Source organism: Scylla paramamosain, unplaced genomic scaffold (assembly GCF_035594125.1).
Source record: "Scylla paramamosain isolate STU-SP2022 unplaced genomic scaffold, ASM3559412v1 Contig90, whole genome shotgun sequence".
NCBI lineage: Eukaryota > Metazoa > Arthropoda > Malacostraca > Decapoda > Portunidae > Scylla > Scylla paramamosain.
The window spans coordinates 125,116-144,832 of record NW_026973755.1 but is presented as its reverse complement, the minus strand read 5'-3'; the positions used below and the strand labels follow the sequence as shown (position 1 = coordinate 144,832).

At 44.0% G+C, this 19,717-nt stretch overlaps 2 protein-coding genes across 6 annotated transcripts; both read left to right on the top strand.

Annotated features, from left to right (window-relative positions):
• The first annotated feature begins 556 nt into the window (after nt 1–556).
• Nucleotides 557–14,345, top strand: LOC135098883 (uncharacterized). The gene is made up of 12 exons (XM_064001293.1): nt 557–1,039; nt 1,483–1,528; nt 1,757–1,933; nt 2,352–2,496; nt 2,636–3,171; nt 3,487–3,570; nt 11,562–11,691; nt 12,113–12,158; nt 12,387–12,563; nt 13,099–13,252; nt 13,746–13,890; nt 14,030–14,345. The coding sequence occupies exons 4-12, from the start codon at nt 2,444–2,446 to the stop codon at nt 14,337–14,339; spliced, it is 1,635 nt and encodes a 544-aa protein (XP_063857363.1). The 5' UTR covers nt 557–1,039; nt 1,483–1,528; nt 1,757–1,933; nt 2,352–2,443; the 3' UTR covers nt 14,340–14,345.
• A 100-nt stretch (nt 14,346–14,445) lies between these two features.
• LOC135098884 (uncharacterized) lies at nt 14,446–19,694 on the top strand. Of its 5 annotated transcripts, none has more exons than XM_064001296.1 (9): nt 14,446–14,564; nt 14,873–14,956; nt 15,207–15,355; nt 15,535–15,673; nt 16,306–16,460; nt 16,846–16,962; nt 17,600–17,681; nt 18,234–18,352; nt 19,171–19,694. In XM_064001296.1, exons 1-9 carry the CDS (start codon nt 14,552–14,554, stop codon nt 19,294–19,296), a joined length of 984 nt encoding a protein of 327 aa, XP_063857366.1. In that variant the 5' UTR covers nt 14,446–14,551; the 3' UTR covers nt 19,297–19,694. The 5 variants fall into 5 exon arrangements, with proteins under 5 accessions (XP_063857366.1, XP_063857365.1, XP_063857364.1 ...); XM_064001295.1 differs by having other exon boundaries at nt 15,535–15,706; nt 18,237–18,352; XM_064001294.1 differs by having other exon boundaries at nt 15,535–15,706.
• Nucleotides 19,695–19,717: the final 23 nt, after the last annotated feature.

Genomic DNA, 19,717 nt, shown 5'->3' with positions numbered 1-19,717 from the left:
AACACCTTTACATATACATAATAGAAAATAAATATAAATGTGTTTGTGTGTGTGTGTGTGTTTATGTGTGTGTGTGTGTGTAACACTGGTGTAACTCTTACCACCGCTCTCGAGTGTATATGAGGCTCCCAGCGTATGCTAAGGCGAACTCAGAGCTGTAGCGACCCTTGGAGGAGACTGAAGCTCGATGGAACTCCACCCCTCGTTATCGGCTTGGTAGCCTGCTAGAGGTCACGTATCCAGTATGCCTCAAGCTATACACGTGGCAGCGCCACGAGTTGAGAGGCAGGCACCTGGTTCCGTGGTAGAGTAGTCACGTGTGTGACAAATACAAACAATTTTAAACCGTCAAATAAACTCACCGTTCGCGAAAATATTCTAACGTGTATTTTGAAATTGCCGCGTGACTGGATATGTAAGGGAAAGTGGAAAGCCAGGAAGCGCCACAATCATAATGTTATTCAGTCTTGGAAGATGATTGAGTTACCCCGGTTAGCATCCAAAACTGGAAAGGTGTGGATATTCTTTAAGTAAAACGTCGACCTGCTATACCATGGAACTGAGGTTTCATAAGCGAGTGGGGTTGTTCGTCCTAGTGGAAACATTGTTGAGTGACCATTCTATAATTATCATATTAGCCAATATAACAAATAGTTTACCTAAAGGAACTGGTGTGTGACTATTGTACGACACTATACGCAGATTATCAACTTCCAAGAGGAATTATTCTGCGATTACGTTGGAAGTGGTAAACTATTCTGTAATTATCGAACTTACCGCTATAAAGAAACTCTATCTATAATCATCACTAATCCGAAATTATTGTACTCGACACTACAAAGATAATTTACATGAACGAATGAAATGTGTATTGTCATAAACCATACAACCATCTTTCCCTTACTCTAGGTGCGGCGTTGATGCTGGTAACAGTGGTGGGGATCCCGGCACACAGCCAGCAGGCATCGGCAGCATCCTTCCGCCTGGTCACCGCTTACACGTTAAACCGAACTGATGACTCCACTCAAACATTTCTCAGGTAACACTTAATACGCCGCACCGAAGATGGATAGATAAGTACTATTACTTGTATATTTTCAGTCTTAAAGTTAGAGAAAAGTGTGATTTTCTTTTAATTAATTGTACATGAATATCTCAAAAGCTCATGGAAGGATGCATGAACTTGGGAAAGGTTAGGAATCACTGCCCTATTTGATATACCTATAGCGTGAAAATAACAGCTATAGGACACTTCTTTATTACATGTCTATAAATTTAATATAATGAGACTATTTGGTCGTGGTCCTTCAGCGACATGTCATTTAAGTGGTTTGGTCAGGGTAGAAATTATTTCTAAGTGAACTAATGTATTAGAGAGAAAGAGAGAGAGAGAGAGAGAGAGAGAGAGAGAGAGAGAGAGAGAGAGAGAGAGAGAGAGAGAGAGAGAGAGAGACTGAAGCTTCAACTTTTCTTGTATTTCAGAGTGGGGACCTCTCCCTCCACCCGGTCCCTTACCTTGGCTCTGCAGGTGGGTGGGTGCATAACCTAACGTGTCTTAAAAGAAGGAACAATACACTAACTAAATTTAATGACGTTTTTTTCAATTTAAGACTCAAGCTGAACACCTGCTGGAATAAATCACACACACACACACACACACACACACACACACACACACACACACACACACACACACACACACACACACACACACACCTCCTCCCACTCGCCTAATGTAAGATGTCATTGTTCACAGACTGACCTGACTAACTGTGGATGCAATGTCACCGGGAATTACTCAGGTCGCGTCCTCCAGGTGACAGGTGGCTACACAGGTGATGCGCTCAAAGTCGTGGCGCAGAGGTACCAGCATGTGGGGGGCGTTGGATCAGCTGAGGAGTTGGTGAGCGTAGCGTGGCACCCCGAGGAAGAGGTGAGAGAGCGTGAGAATATTGTCTTATAGATTTTCTTGTTATATATATATATATATATATATATATATATATATATATATATATATATATATATATATATATATATATATATATATATATATATATATATATATATATATATATATATATTGATTTGTCTTTATTTATTTATTTTTTTTTTCATGTATGTCATGTTTAGTTTTATCTGTTGCCTTGTCTTCCTATATTTATTTTTATTTGGTAGTTTATTAATATATTTATAATTAAAAATAAAAATTGCATAAAATGTGAAAGGCATTGCTATAGTCGGAGTCGTAATTTTCCTTTCTAAAAGATGCAACCATAGATTTCTTTATAAAGGAGTCTATGATATACCTTGAGGCAACGAATTAAAAGGATTGTTTATACCTCGTATAGAGCGAGACGCAGCCGGAACCGAGGCAGGACGGGGCGTGGTGGTGCGCACTCAGTTCTCTGAATCCATCTTTGGCGTATCTGTGGACTCACTGATGCCGGGGAAGCGTCGGCGTCTCCTGAACCTCACCGTCACGCCACACACTGGGTAGGTTTGCAGTCATGTGTTTGAAGGTGCCAATACTTCATTTGTTTCGAAAAAAAGTTTTCTGTAAAATGTCTTTTCAAGCACTGATAGATTACATTAGACAATTGTTTATAACCATGAGTCCTCTCTTAACTTTCAGAAAACACTGGCAGGTGAGCCTACATGTGCCAATTATCTCTACAGCCCTCGAGTGGGAGACGAAGCTCTGGAAAAATCAGGGCAAGCAACATTGGGAAGTTAATGGGGAAGTCAAGTCTACCAAATCTGACATATCGTTAGAATTCGTTCACTTCAAGCAGGAGAAGCAGGACGAGGAGACTCAGGTCACGGATGACAGAGGTGAGGCTGGCAGGTGTGATGCTGAAGGTTGTGGGGACGGCAATGTCAAGGAGCCAAAAGCCAAGTCGCGGCACCACGTCGACAGTGATTGCGACTCAGATTTAAGAAAAGAACAGACAGTAGACCAGAATGAAGTTTGTAGTGGTCGAGATCCTAAATCAGAAGACTTAAAGCAAAATGATCCTGATTCCATAATGGTAAATGTAGACGAAGAATGTTCCAGGAAAGCGGAGTGTGATGGACCGGAAGAGTCAGTGTCAAGTGAAGCTGTTCAAGAGACTACACAAAAATTAACTTCCCGGGTTTTCAGCCTTTCTTCCAACATGAAGACTTACGGTAAGTACGTCCACACTTAATGTAGAACGAAATTTGACTATTAAGGCAAAATTTAATGATACGTTTCTTATGATGTTAGTAAGTCCTTTTATTCAGGTCTTTTTATATACTTGATTTCTTGCAAATAAGAATTTATAATTAAAAAAAGTTGTTCGCTATACCTTTTGAAATCATAACTACGAGTATTTGGATAGTACTGTTCTAATATTTTTTGTCGGTCGCGTCATCAGTGCCACAGTAGTGTACTTGAGTTGTTTACTTACCTGGAGCTCACGACACCCTCCCTTTATCTCCCTCCACGCACCGCACGCATAGTCTCATCTGACGGAGGACGCTGGATTCGGATCCTGCAGCGCACACACCTGGCATTCTGTCCTCGCCTTGGCTGGAACTTGAACCGTGAGTGAACCGGAGCCTGAGGAGCGAAAGTTCAAAGCAAGAGAGAGAGAGAGAGAGAGAGAGAGAGAGAGAGAGAGAGAGAGAGAGAGAGAGAGAGAGAGAGAGAGAGAGAGAGAGAGAGAGAGAAAGAATGATGATTTAAACTATACAAGAAAAATATTGCAATAGACTTTTTTTTATCACTCGGAATTCTAGAAATATTTCGGTTCAATCGTGACTGGACTGGGTGGGAGGTAGCGTGGCGGTGTGGTGTTGGGATGTATTGATGGTGATGGATACCGGTCCTGCAGAAAAGGTGGTAGTCATGGCGGTGGATACCTGTCCTAAAGGACAGGTGATGGCATTGGATACCCATCCAGCAGGGCAGGTGGTGGCAGTAGATACCCGTCCACATGACAGGTGGTGGTAGTAGATACCCGTCCAGCAGGACAGGTGGTGGCGGTGGATACCCGTCCAGCAGGACAGGTGATGGTAATGGCGGTGGATACCCGTCCAGCAGGACAGGTGGTGGCGGTGGATACCCGTCCAGCAGGACAGGTGATGGTAATGGCGGTGGATACCCGTCCAGCAGGACAGGTGGTGGCGGTGGATACCCGTTCAACAAGACAAGTGATAGTCATAGCGGTGGATACCCGCCCTGCAGAACAGATGGTTGCGGTGAATACTCGTCCTGCAGGACAGGCGGTGGCGGTGGATACCCGCTCTGCAGGACAGTGGTGGCGGTAGATAACCGTCCAGCAGGACAGGTGATGGTCATGGTGGTGGATACACGTCCAGCAGGACAGGTGGTGGCGGTGGATACCCGTCCAGCATGACAGGTGATGGTCAAGGCGCTAGATACCCGCCCTGCAGGACAGGTGGTGGCGGTGGATACCCGTTCAGCAGGACATGTGATGGTCATGGCGGTTGATACCCGTCCAGCAGGACAGGTGATGATCATGGCGGTGGATACTCGTCCAGCAGGTAAAGCGGTGGCGGCGGATACCCGTCCAGCAGGACAGGTGGTAGTCATGGCGGTGGATACCCGTCCAGCAAGACAGGAGGTGGCTGTGAATACCCGTCAAGCAGGACAGGTGGTGGCGGTGAATACCCGTCAAGCAGGACAGGTGGTGGCGGTGGAAACCCGTCCAGCAGGATAGGTGATGGTCATGGCGGTGGATACCCGGCCTGCAGGACAGGTGGTGGCAATGGATACCCGTCCAGCAGGACAGGTGGTGGCGGTGGATGACTGTCCAGGAGGACAGGTGATGGTCATGGCGATGGATACCCATCCAGCAGGACAGGTGGTGGCGGTGGATTCCTGTCCAGCAGGACAGGTGATGGTCATGGCGGTGGATACCCGCCCTGCAGGACAGGTCGTGGCGGTGGATACCAGTTCAGCACTACAGGTGATGGTCATGGCGGTGGATACCCATCCAGCAGGACAGGTGATGGTCATGGCGGTGGATACCCGTCCAGAAGGACAAGTGGTGCCGGCGGATACCCGTTTAGCAGGACAGGTGGTAGTCATGGCGGTGGATACCCGTCAAGCAAGACAGGTGGTGGCTTTGCACAACCATCCAGTAGGACAGGTGGTGGCGGTGGATACCCATCCAGCAGGACAGGTGGTAGTCATGGCGGTGAATACCCTTCCAGCAAGATAGATGATTGTCGTGGCGGTGGATACCCGCCCTGCAGGACAGGTGGTGGCGGTGGATACCCGTCCAGCAGGACAAGTGGTAGTCATGGCGGTGGATACCCGTCCAGCAGGACAGGTGGCAGTCATGGCGGTGGATACCCGTCCAGCAGGATAGGTGATGGTCATGGCGGCGGGTATGGTGGATACCCTCCCTGCAGGACAGATGGTGGCAATAGATACCCGTCCAGCAGGACAGGTGGTGGCAGTGGATACCCGTCCAGCAGGACAGGTGGTGGCGGTGGATGCCCGTCCAGCTGGACAGGTGGTGGTCATGGCGGTGGATACCCGTCCAGAAGGACAAGTGGTGGCGGCGGATACCCGTTTAGCAGGACAGGTGGTAGTCATGGCGGTGGATACCCGTCAAGCAAGACAGGTGGTGGCTTTGCACAACCATCCAGTAGGACAGGTGGTGGCGGTGGATACCCATCCAGCAGGACAGGTGGTAGTCATGGCAGTGAATACCCTTCCAGCAAGATAGATGATTGTCGTGGCGGTGGATACCCGCCCTGCAGGACAGGTGGTGGTGGTGGATACCCGTCCAGCAGGACAAGTGGTAGTCATGGCGGTGGATACCCGTCCAGCAGGACAGGTGGCAGTCATGGCGGTGGATACCCGTCCAGCAGGATAGGTGATGGTCATGGCGGCGGGTATGGTGGATACCCGCCCTGCAGGACAGATGGTGGCAATAGATACCCGTCCAGCAGGACAGGTGGTGGCAGTGGATACCCGTCCAGCAGGACAGGTGGTGGCGGTGGATGCCCGTCCAGCTGGACAGGTGGTGGTCATGGCGGTGGATACCCGTCTAGCAGGACAGGTGATGGCATTGAATACCAGTCCAGCAGGACAGGTGATGGCAGTGAATACCCGTCCCGCAGGACAGGTGGTGGCCGTGAATAACCTTCCAGCATGACAGGTAGTGGCGGTGAATACCCGTCCAGCAGGACAGGTGGTGGCCGTGAATACCCGTCCCGCAGGACAGGTGGTGGCCGTGGATAACCTTCCAGCATGACAGGTAGTGGCGGTGAATACCCATCCAGCAGGACAGGTGGTGGCGGTGGATACCCGTCCAGCAAGACAGGTGGTGGCGGTGGATTCCTGTCCAGCAGGATAGGTGGTGGTAATGGATACCCGCCCTGCAGGACAGGTGGTGGCGGTGGATACCCGTCCAGCAGGACAAGTGATGGTCATAGCGGTGGATACCCGGCCTTCAGGACAGGTGGTCGCTGTGGATATCCGTCCAGCAATACAGGTGATAGTCACGGCAGTGGATACCCGCCCTGCAGGACAGGTGGTGGCGGTGGATACCCGTTCAGCGGGACAGGTGATGTTTATGGCGGTAGATACCCATCCAGCAGGACAGGTGATGGTCTGGCGGTGGACACTCGTCCAGCAGGACAAGTGGTGGCGGTGGATACCCGTCCAGCACGACAGGTGATGGTCATGGCGGTGGATACCCGTCTAGTAGGACAAGTGGTGGCGGGGGATACCCATCAAGCAGGACAGGTGGCAGTCATGGCGGTGGATATCCGTCCAGCAGGATAGGTGATGGTCATGGCGGCGGGTATGGTGGGTACCCGCCGCCCTGCAGGACAGATGGTGGCAATAGATACCCGTCCAGCAGGACAGGTGGTGGCAGTGGATACCCATCCAGCAGGACAGGTCGTGGCGGTGGATGCCCGTCCAGCTGGACAGGTGGTGGTCATGGCGGTGGATACCCGTCTAGCAGGACAGGTGATGGCATTGAATACCAGTCCAGCAGGGCAGGTGATGGCAGTGAATACCCGTCCCGCAGGACAGGTGGTGGCCGTGGATAACCTTCCAGCATGACAGGTAGTGGCGGTGAATACCCGTCCAGCAGGACAGGTGGTGGCCGTGAATACCCGTCCCGCAGGACAGGTGGTGGCCGTGGATAACCTTCCAGCATGACAGGTAGTGGCGGTGAATACCCGTCCAGCATGACAGGTGGTGGCGGTGGATACTCGTCCTGCAGGGCAGGCGGTGGCGGTGGATACCTGCTCTGCAGGACAGTGGTGGCGCTAGATACCCTTCGTACAGGACAGGTGGTGGCGGTGAATACACGTCCTACAAGGACAGATGGTGGCGGTGGATACCCGTCCTGCAGTACAGGTGATGTTCATGGCGGTGGATACTCGTCCAGCACGACAGGTGATGGTCGTCGCGGTTTATACCCGTCCTACAGGACAAGTGATGGCGGTGGATACCCGTCCTACAGGTCAGGTGGTGGCGGTGGATACCCGTCCTACAGGACAGGTGGTGGCGGTGGATACCCGTCCTACAGGACAGGTGGTGGCGGTGGATACCCGTCCTGCAGGACAGGTGATGGTCATGGCGGTGGATATCCGTCCTACAGGACAGGTGGTGGCGGTGTATACCCGCCCTGCAGGACAGGTGATGGTCGTGGCGGTGGATACCTATCCTGCAGGACAGGTGGTGGTGGTGGACACCGGCCCGTTCCGCAGAATTGACTTCCAATATCATTCTCCCTCCACTGAGGTGCTGTGGTTCAGGAGTACTCCTTCTTTTCATTTGACGGTCTCCTTTCCAATGTTCTGTGTTTTCACTGAAGGACGCCCTTCACGAAGTGGATGACGTCCATCGTGTCTATTGTGTGAGGATGCGTCAGATTTTCTCTTAGTTTATTCTAGTTTTGCTGTTCCCTGGTGGCTTGCCTCGTGACTCCCTGAACTGATAATTTAGTCCCTAAACTATCAGTCGTCCCTGGCAGCGGCCGACTCTGCCCTGGTGCAGGCATACTGCTGGGCTGAGTCCCACCTGGGGAACCTCGCCCTGTTCTGTGCGATCCTCACCCCCTCCTGCTACGAGAGCTGGACGTTGGGGTAAACAAACTTTTTATCGTATAAAACGATTTTAAAATTAAATACTTATTGTGATCCTCATCGGTGCGACAAGACATTTGTAGATTGAGTGAAGAGAGATGGTGAGGAAGGGATCGCAGGTTTGGGGCGTGAAGGGTGAGGAGAGAGAAGGCACGGTGTGTGGAAGGTTTGTTTGGAGGGGCTGTTTTGCCATAACAGGAAGGTGTGGCTTTAAGAAGAAGAAGAAAGTGAAGCAGCAGCAGCATAAAAAAAGAGAGTGCACATGTGTGTGCAGATTTAACTGGGGCTTAAGAAAAAATAAATAAAATAAATAATTGGAAATTGATTGTAGTGTGTATACTTTATATGCACATTGTCACTACTACTACTAGCCTACTGGCTCCTTGTAGCTGCTTCTTATTAATTCTCTCTTCCAGCATTATTGTAACTATAAATCTCTCTTCCAACATTATTGTAACTATAACAAGAATTTATAATAATTAGGAGAATATTGATGACGTGGTAAGCATGATGGCAAATATTTACATCTTTGTTTCTTCCATATATCGCTTTATATTACTTCCAAGGTTTTCCTTCTGCGTTTGTTCCTTTTCTTTCTTTCAGGAACAGAGTGAGCATCGTAGGAATGGCAGCCATCTTGATAGACTTGTAAAAACTGGGAACACCACCGACAGCTTCAGCAGGTCCTGGCACTGGTTCTTCAGTGTTGAGTGGCAACCGTTCATTTGACAAAGAATAGCTGTTTCAAGGGTTTAGGGAAAAAAGTTTTAAAGTTACAAGTTTGTTCACATTTTGTTTGGTGGTGTGTGGAAGTAATTTCGCAGTCTGTCAGTAGCACATCGGACTGCCCTCCGTCTTGGATCACTGAGCTGCTGCATTTATTTATTTTTTTCAGGTCACTTTTTGTCTGCTCTAGAACAAATCTTAGAAGTTATATGAGTAACTATTGTCCTTGAATTCATTGTTATTTTCATTTGTTTATTTATTTATTTATTTTTTCCTTCTTCTTCATCATCATCTTCTTTTTCTTCTTTTCTTCTTCTTCTTCTTCTTCTTCTTCTTCTTCTTCTTCTTGTTCTTGTTCTTGTTCTTCTTCTGCTTCTTCTTCTTCTTTTTTTTTTTTTTTCTTCTTCTTCTTCTTCTTCTTCTTCTTCTTCTTCTTGTTTTTTGTTCTTCCGCTTCTTCTTTTTCTTCTTCTTCTTCTTATTATTATTATTATTATAATTATTGTTATTATTATTATTATTATTATTATTATTATTATTATTATTATTATTATAATTATTGTTATTATTATTATTATTATTATTATTATTATTATTATTATTATTATTATTATTATTATTGTTATTATTATTATTATTATTATTGTTATTGTTGTTGTTGTTCAGACATTCCGACAAGCTGGAGGAGGAGGTGACAAGAAATACAAGTGTTGGGAGGTGAGTTTATTCCCGACTAGTTCCCCTGAAGAAACTTGTGCGAAACTAGTCGGGAATAAACTATCCTCCCAGCACTTGTGTTTCTTCTCACCTCCTCCTCCATTATTAGCATCATTATATTCCGGAATTACTAGTAAGTAGTGACGTCAGTAAATTTGCGAATGACACCAAATTACGAAGATAAGACAGGACTGGATAGAAAGTATGATTGGACAGAAAAGTGTGAAATGAAATTCGATATCAATGAGGTAGCGTTCTCTACGTAAGAAGTAAGAGAGAGAGAGAGAGAGAGAGAGAGAGAGAGAGAGAGAGAGAGAGAGAGAGAGGGATGCACAATATATAACAGCAGCTTAAAGGCCAGGGAGATAGCTAAATCTTCGAGAGAGAGAAAACAAAGTGATACTACAAGTCTGCGGCCTATAAAACAGTGCATGTAGTGCTTTGATAAGGCCTCTCTTACATTACGGTGTACAGTTGTGGCTGTGCAAAGAAGAGTGACTAGGATGATCCAGGGACTGAAAAAAAAAAAAAAGCTAGTCACTGGAATGGTGTAGGGAGCGTGGTGATACGATAGAGGTATTTCGATATCATTAAGGTAGGCTTTACCTCCTCATACGGTGTTCCATCCCTCGAAGTAATAATAATGATAATAATAATAATAATAATAATAATAATAATAATAATATTAAGTGAATTGATAAGTAAATACATCCGCCAATTCATGATGACTTAAGATTTCTCGGCCTGGGTGCTGGACCTTACAAGTCTCTTGATACTTCATCTCCTTGCTATTCTTGTCATGTGCCTTACCCGAATAGAATGGCTGGCGGGGGGGAGGGGCGGAAAGGTGACAGGCGAGGTGCAGGCTGAGGGTCATGGCAGGGTTAGTTGGGAGAGCTCAGCCCCAGTGAACGCTCGTGTGTGTCAGCTGAAGGACACCAACACTGCCCGGTGATCCATCTGGGTGGTGCCAAGCGAGGAACATGTACTGGTGTTTTGGTGAGTAGATTAGGTAGTGGTGATACGAAGAGATTTAACAATACGGCCCTTAGATGTTCTTCCATATGATGTATGCTAACAATCGTGTGTGTGTGTGTGTGTGTGTGTGTGTGATGGGAATAAGGTACCTAAGTTTGTTAGTGAACACGTACTATTATTTAGTATACTATCATTTGCTCCTTTACTTTACTGAAAACAGTACGGTTCATATTGAAAGCATGTTATAAAACTACATTGTGGTTTGTAAGCATGAACCCTGCCGTCTCCCATCGTCTGCAGCAGTGACTACGTGAGGTGGAGACTAAAGGAAGGGGAGTAGGGGAGCTGCCAGGTGCCTCCACACGCCCCACAATTGCACGAGGGAACATTCTTTTCTTGTTCTTTCACAACATCCTCACTTTATTTTACCAACCGTGATTCAAGTAAGAGAGAAATCCAAACAATTTTAAACCGTCAAATAAACTCACCGTTCGCGAAAATATTCTAACGTGTATTTTGAAATTGCCGCGTGACTGGATATGTAAGGGAAATTGGAAAGCCAGGAAGCGCCACAAGCATAATGTTATTCAGTCTTAAAAAATGATTGAGTTACCCCGGTTAGCATCCAAAACTGGAAAGGTGTGGATATTCTTTAAGTAAAACGTCGACCTGCTATACCATGGAACTGAGGTTTCATAAGCGAGTGGGGTTGTTCGTCCTAGTGGAAACATTGTTGAGTGACCATTCTATAATCATCATATTAGCCAATATAACAAATAGTTTACCTAAAGGAACTGGTGTGTGATTATTGTACGACACTATACGCAGATTATCAACATCCAAGAGGAATTATTCTGCGATTACGTTGGAAGTGGTAAACTATTCTGTAATTATCGAACTTACCGCTATAAAGAAACTCTATCTATAATCATCACTAATCCGAAATTATTGTACTCGACACTACAAAGATAATTTACATGAACGAATGAAATGTGTATTGTCATAAACCATACAACCATCTTTCCCTTACTCTAGGTGCGGCGTTGATGCTGGTAACAGTGGTGGGGATCCCGGCACACAGCCAGCAGGCATCGGCAGCATCCTTCCGCCTGGTCACCGCTTACACGTTAAACCGAACTGATGACTCCACTCAAACATTTCTCAGGTAACACTTAATACGCCGCACCGAAGATGGATAGATAAGTACTATTACTTGTATATTTTCAGTCTTAAAGTTAGAGAAAAGTGTGATTTTCTTTTAATGAATTGTACATGAATATCTCAAAAGCTCATGGAAGGATGCATGAACTTGGGAAAGGTTAGGAATCACTGCCCTATATGATATACCAATAGCGTGAAAATAACAGCTATAGGACACTTCTTTATTACATGTCTATAAATTCAATATAATGAGACTATTTGGTCGTGGTCCTTCAGCGACATGTCATTTAAGTGGTTTGGTCAGGGTAGAAATTATTTCTAAGTGAACTAATGTATTAGAGAGAGAGAGAGAGAGAGAGAGAGAGAGAGAGAGAGAGAGAGAGAGAGAGAGAGAGACTGAAGCTTCAACTTTTCTTGTATTTCAGAGTGGGGACCTCTCCCTCCACCCGGTCCCTTACCTTGGCTGTGCAGGTGGGTGGGTGCATAACCTAACGTGTCTTAAAAGAAGGAACAATACACTAACTAAATTTAATGACGTTTTTTTCAATTTAAGACTCAAGATGAACACCTGCTGGAATAAATCACACACACACACACACACACACACACACACATACACACACACACACACACACACACACACACACACACACACACACCTCCTCCCACTCGCCTAATGTAAGATGTCGTTGTTCACAGACTGACCTGACTAACTGTGGATGCAATGTCACCGGGAATTACTCAGGTCGCGTCCTCCAGGTGACAGGTGGCTACACAGGTGATGCGCTCAAAGTCGTGGCGCAGAGGTACCAGCATGTGGGGGGCGTTGGATCAGCTGAGGAGTTGGTGAGCGTAGCGTGGCACCCCGAGGAAGAGGTGAGAGAGCGTGAGAATATTACCTTATAGATTTTCTTGTTATATTTTTATTATATATATATATATATATATATATATATATATATATATATATATATATATATATATATATATATATATATATATATATATATATATATATATATATATATATATATTGTTTTGTCTTTATTTTTTTTTATTTTTCCTGTATGTCATGTTTAGTTTTATCTGTTGCCTTGTCTTCCTATATTTATTTTTATTTGGTAGTTTATTAATATATTTATTCATTATTTTCTTTTAATGCGTATGCGTGAGGAAGACTTGCAAAAGGCAAAAAAAAAAAAAAAACTATTTAAATATCCATAGTTTCTGCTTACAAAGTACCACAGCAATAGAAATCTGATCTTTAACATTTGCATCTCATTATTATCTTCATATATTACATACTACCATTGCTTCATCATTCCTATAGAAAAAAAAAAAAAAACATACAAAATTCTTGTCATGCCACTTTGAAATAAAAGAGATGAGGTCACACTATTCCTTCCTCTAGATGCTGTTCATGGCGGCTCCCAGGACCACCCTCAGCCTGGCCAGCGGGCATGAGGGCCAGGCGGGGCAGTGGTGGCGGCTGTGGTTGAGAGGCGGTGAGGAAGAGCGCGGCAAGGCCTCCAGTGGTGACCCCGCGCCGCCTCAGCTTGACCAAGGTGTGTAAGTGTGTGTGTGTGTGTGTGTGTGTGTGTGTGTGTGTGTGTGTGAAGAGGTGGAGCTGATGGGCCTCGCAGTGTATTGAGTGTACGTATACATTTTTATTAAACAGGGAATTATTGTTATTATTATTATTATTATTATTACTATTATTATCATTATTATTATTATTATTATTATTATTATTATTATTTGGTGGTTTAGATCCTCTGCAAACCTATATTGCTTTTCATTATCTCAAATCAAAATTAAATAGCACTGCGCAAGATATGACCGTTAGTTAAGATTTTTTCGGTTAAATTTAATGTTAGGATGGGAAAAAAAAGAAAAAGAAAAAGGAAGAAATAAAAATTGCATAAAATATGAAAGGCATTGCTATAGTCGGAGTCGTAATTTTCCTTTCTAAAAGATGCAACCATAGATTTCTTTATAAAGGAGTCTATGATATACCTTGAGGCAACGAATTAAAAGGATTGTTTATACCTCGTATAGAGCGAGACGCAGCCGGAACCGAGGCAGGACGGGGCGTGGTGGTGCGCACTCAGTTCTCTGAATCCATCTTTGGCGTATCTTTGGACTCGCTGATGCCGGGGAAGCGTCGGCGTCTCCTGAACCTCACCGTCACGCCACACACTGGGTAGGTTTGCAGTCATGTGTTTGAAGGTGCCAATACTTCATTTGTTTCGAAAAAAAGTTTTCTGTAAAATGTCTTTTCAAGCACTGATAGATTACATTAGACAATTGTTTATAACCATGAGTCCTCTCTTAACTTTCAGAGAACACTGGCAGGTGAGCCTACATGTGCCAATTATCTCTACAGCCCTCGAGTGGGAGACGAAGCTCTGGAAAAATCAGGGCAAGCAACATTGGGAAGTTAATGGGGAAGTCAAGTCTACCAAATCTGACATATCGTTAGAATTCGTTCACTTCAAGCAGGAGAAGCAGGACGAGGAGACTCAGGTCACGGATGACAGAGGTGAGGCTGGCAGGTGTGATGCTGAAGGTTGTGGGGACGGCAATGTCAAGGAGCCAAAAGCCAAGTCGCGGCACCACGTCGACAGTGATTGCGACTCAGATTTAAGATAAGAACAGACAGTAGACCAGAATGAAGTTTGTAGTGGTCGAGATCATAAATCAGAAGACTTAAAGCAAAATGATCCTGATTCCGTAATGGTAAATGTAGACGAGAATGTTCCAGGAAAGCGGAGTGTGATGGACCGGAAGAGTCAGTGTCAAGTGAAGCTGTTCAAGAGACTACACAAAAATTAACTTCCCGGGTTTTCAGCCTTTCTTCCAACATGAAAACTTTCAGTAAGTACGTCCACACTTCATGTAGAACGAAATTTGACTATTAAGGCAAAATTTAATGATACGTTTCTTATGATGTTAGTAAGTCCTTTTATTCAGGTCTTTTTATATACTTGATTTCTTGCAAATAAGAATTTATAATTAAAAAAGTTGTTCGCTATACCTTTTGAAATCATAACTATTTGGATAGTACTGTTCTAATATTTTTTGTCGGTCGCGTCATCAGTGCCACAGTAGTGTACTTGAGTTGTTTACTTACCTGTACCTCACGACACCCTCCCTTTATCTCCCTCCACGCACCGCACGCATAGTCTCATCTGACGGAGGACGCTGGATTCGGATCCTGCAGCGCACACACCTGGCATTCTGTCCTCACGTTGGCTGGAACTTGAACCGTGAGTGAACCGGAGCCTGAGAAGCTAAAGTTCAAAGCAAGAGAGAGAGAGAGAGAGAGAGAGAGAGAGAGAGAGAGAGAGAGAGAGAGAGAGAGAGAGAGAGAGAGAGAGAGAGAGAGAGAGAGAGAGAGAGAGAGAGAGAGAGAGAGAGAGAGAGAGAGAGGAGAGAGAGAGAGAGAGAGAGAAAAAAATTATTTAAACTATACAAGAAAAATATTGCAAAAATATTTTTTATCACTTTGAATTCTAGAAATATTTCGGTTCAATCGTGACTGGACTGGGTGGGAGTACGAGTACGTGGTGAACACCTGGGAGTGGGGTAACATGGTGGTGAAGGCGGAGTGGGGCGTCTCTCTCCTGCAGTGGTACCAGAAAACTTTCAGCTTCTCTTTCGACCAGGTAAGTTCCACCTCTCTCTCTCTCTCTCTCTCTCTCTCTCTCTCTCTCTCTCTCTCTCTCTCTCTCTCTGTCTCTCAGTGGATATTTTCATGCTGGATAATTATTTTAGGTGAGGAATCTTTGTGGGTAGAAATAAGTCATTTTTTTCTTTTTTTCTCCTCCTTTGTGTTCACCTCCAGGCGGCGGCGCTCCCCTCCACGCAGCTGGTCCTGGATTTCCGTGACTGGTGGAGCTACAAGGTGTGGCTGAAGTGGCCGGTCCTCGCGTCCTCCCTCGCCGCTTCCCTCACGCTTGGTCGCGACAGTCACACACTGCTGGGTGAGTCAGACCGTGTGGGGGTGACGTGGGAAGGCAAGGAGAGAGTGACGGGGTGGATCAGCTCAGTATTGAATGATGCTCCGTGTTTTTTTTGTTCGCATGACTTGATTGACTCGACTTTTATTGTTTGTCTTTATCTTGTATCTTGAACTTGCTAGTGGGGATTATTGTTATAATTGTTATTATTATTATTATTATTATTATTATTATTATTATTATTATTTATTTGTTTATTTTTCTTTTGGTATGATTTTTGTAAAGGATTATATTTTGTAACTTCATCTGATTTGTTATTCGTTGGTTCTTTATCGTCCCTGATTCTCTCTCTCTCTCTCTCTCTCTCTCTCTCTCTCTCTCTCTCTCTCTCTCTCTCTCTCTCTTTTTATATGCACTTTCTTTTTCATTATCAACTACTTTACTATTTAATATTACTGCATTAGTATTCCTTATTAATTTATTTAGTTTTACCATCATTGTGCTCAGCTTTACTTCATTATACTATTTTTCCTTAGTGTTTATTAATGTATTTTTTTAATCTATCTTTATTCATTTATCTATTTATTTATTATCATTATTATTATCATTATCAATATCATCATCATCATTATTTTCATCCACAAATGTACTGTTAGTGAAGAAAGTGGACGAGTTTCTGGGTGAGGACGCCGGAAAGGTGGTGGCGCGGGTGGTAGCGCGACACACCCCTGCTGGCTTGGTGGTGACCTTCCACGCCGACACCGCCAGCATGCAGGAGCTCCACGATACCGTCACTGCCGTCCTTGCTCAGGTGCCTCGTGCTGGCGTCCTGCTGAGTGGTGAATGTGTGCTGACGGGGGTAGCGTGGTGGTGTAGTGTTGGGATGTAGTGATGGTGATTTAGTGTGGTCGCGGGGAGGTGTTGGTGGTGTAGGAGGTATATTATAGTGGTGATATGGTGGTGGTTCGATATGGGTAGTGTGGTAGTGGTGATGGTGGAGATGGTGGAGGTGGAGCTGTGGTGGTGTGGCAGTAGTGTGGTAGTGTGTTAATGGTGTAGTAGGTGCAGCGGTGGTGCTTCGAGTATTTAACATAATCATTTGCTAGTCGTTTAGTTTATTTATTTACTTATTAATCCCAACTGAACGTGACTGGTGTTCTTGATTCATGATGACGACGCCTCCACCTCCCCATCAGGCCATGGAGAGCCCTGACCTGTGTGGCGAGGTGCCTGACCACGCCACGCTTCTGAAGTTCCTGCACGACTTCCTTGGACAGTCACCGGCGAGTCTCTGGGCGGATCTGCTGCAGGAAGTAAGTGAGGAGCCTTTGCTGGGGTGGGAGGGCTACGGTTCTCAAGTATTTCTTGATGAATTAAGTTTTTACTTTGATGATCTGCATTGAAGTTTTGATAGGTCAGCTAGTTTAGTTAGTTAGTTGGTTGGTTAGTTAATTTTTTACATAGTTCGTTATTAACTGGTTTGTGATTAATTTGTTGTAAGTTACTAGTTAGTTATTGGTCAATGACTTAGTCGGTTAATCAATCACTCAGCTACTTATTTTGATACATAGTAAATTAATTAATTATAACTATAAAATAATTATTTCATTAGTACCTACTTAATGGTCATTCAATAAATTAGTCAATTATCAGTTAGTTTGCCTTTAGTTATGCACTATATCTAGTTAATTCATATATATATATATATATATATATATATATATATATATATATATATATATATATATATATATATATATATATATATATATATATATATATATATATATATATATATATATATATATATATATATATATATATATATATATATATATATATATATATATATATATATATATATATATATATATATATATATATATATATATATATATTATACCTGCTCTTCATGCACACCCTTTTCCTGCCTTCGTTCCTTCACCCTAGGTCCGTCGCCTGCTGCTGGGGTCTGGCACCGAGGCAGACTTACATCACCTGCTGGAAGTTTTCAGGGAGGAAATGGGGACAGGTAATTAACAAACTCCTCCTCGCAGGTGTTGCATGTCTACCTGTAGCTGCTGCAGGTGACCGTGGCAGAGCAGGTACTGTTTCCTTCTTTACACCAGCATTCGGGCTGGTATAGATAGTTTCGGCTTTAAAATAGAAGCAGAGCAAAGACGAGACAATTCATAATGAAGAACTTCAAGAAAGAAGATAAATAAGTAGATGTCTAGATAAGCTCTCAAAACACAACAGGAATTTTAATTAGGCAACTGCTCGTACGTACTCGTATATTAGATGAGATCATTACCTTAATTTGAAACGCGAAAGTAACTCAAATTTGTTGCTCAGGTAATTACGTACTGAAAATAGAAAAAAAAAAGAAAAAGAAAAAAAGATCAGGACTCTCCCCAGAATTTAATTAATCAATGCCAGTAAAAAATATGCAGTAACCGGGCAGGTAATCCTGATCCGGGCAGCGAACACACACACACACACACATACACACACACACACTACTGCCACGCCAAGTGAATTCTTTTTTTTTTTTTTTTTTTTTTTTTTTTTTTTTTTTTTGCAGCAGAAGGCGTAGGATTGTGGGAGGCAGTATGGACGGTGCTGGAGCGGGCGGGGCTGCTGCGTTCCCGCGGCGAGGAGGTGGAGGTGGTGGTGCCCTCCGAGTGGATTAGGCTGGCGCAGGTGGGTGTTGTGGCTCGTGTTTTGAAAAGCTTTACTCTATCATCACGACTAAACTCCAAGGCCACAGTGATGATTTGGCGGCTTATCAAGAGTGTTTCTCGTGTTAATAATGTAGAAATATTGTTAATGTCACTAGAACAGTAAAAACACCCTTAAAAACCCGTCTAACTTCAACTGGAGCCATTTGAATGGAAAGGAGTTGCGCCACATGCATGTTTCAGAATATGGCTCAGTGAGTCATGGTGTGCTCAGTGGAAATATTAACTCTTTCAGTACTATATATAACATCCGAACCTCATCATATCCCTTCATAGACAATGGAGTGAATAAGACGTAATGATTTTGAATGAGTAGCTGTAGATTATTTAAAATGCTTTGATCACGAACGTGTCATCCTTCACTTGATAAAGTCCTCCAATGACTTGTGAAATATAGTGAAGTCGATGCCAGGATACTGAAGAAGTTAAGAGAGCATGACGACCTAGATTCATTTCAAGTCGTCTGTGTTAGTCTTGAACCTTGTTGGACAGAATGTATCCCATTTGCTTATCTTTGTGACTGTTTATCTTAGTGGCTGTATAGAGGCTAGGGATGTAAGCTTAAATCCTTAGGTGATTCAGTTACTTTACGAAGCTGAACACAAAGTGATAGGCAGAATTAAGGTAAGGAATATTTTGACTCGTGAAAAAAAAATAACTGATTTTATTTCTGGAGAAAGTTTTACTGGGCTGTGACTTGTAAACCAATAAATATCTGGATTGTGATAAAAAGAGTCCTATTCCGGGTTAATCCAACAGTGCGCATGTATTCCTCTGCAGGGGTGGTTCACTTGGGCTGTCATGGGAGGCGGCGGGCAGTGCGAAGGCAACACACTGATGGTTAACCTGGTGGATGCGCTGGCGGAGACCCTGAGGCGAAGTGGCAGCGGGCAAGCAACCTTTTGACCCACCAGTCAGACAAACTTTTATGTTCGTTCTGAAGGCAAATCAAAAGCAGGAATTTGTTACCAAAACCATAAATAAATGACGTCATCGTACATCTGGCATCCATTCGTGTAGCTGCTATACAACACTATATTGTTTATTTATTTTTTTTTTTACTTTGTGTTGATTAATTGCTTGCTTATTCTTAGAAAATATGTAGGCGATAATATCAACATAAATTATATACATGTATTCATTTCATTGGGACTATTCACTCCTGTTGCTACGTTCTCATGTTCGTTTGTATTGAAAAATGTTCCCTTAATTATCAATACACCCAACCATCAATAATTATTATAGTAATATCAAAATAAAATGTTCATTGTTAAATACTGGATCAAAATAAAGCCAATCAGGGACCTCGACACTTGCTTTACCATTT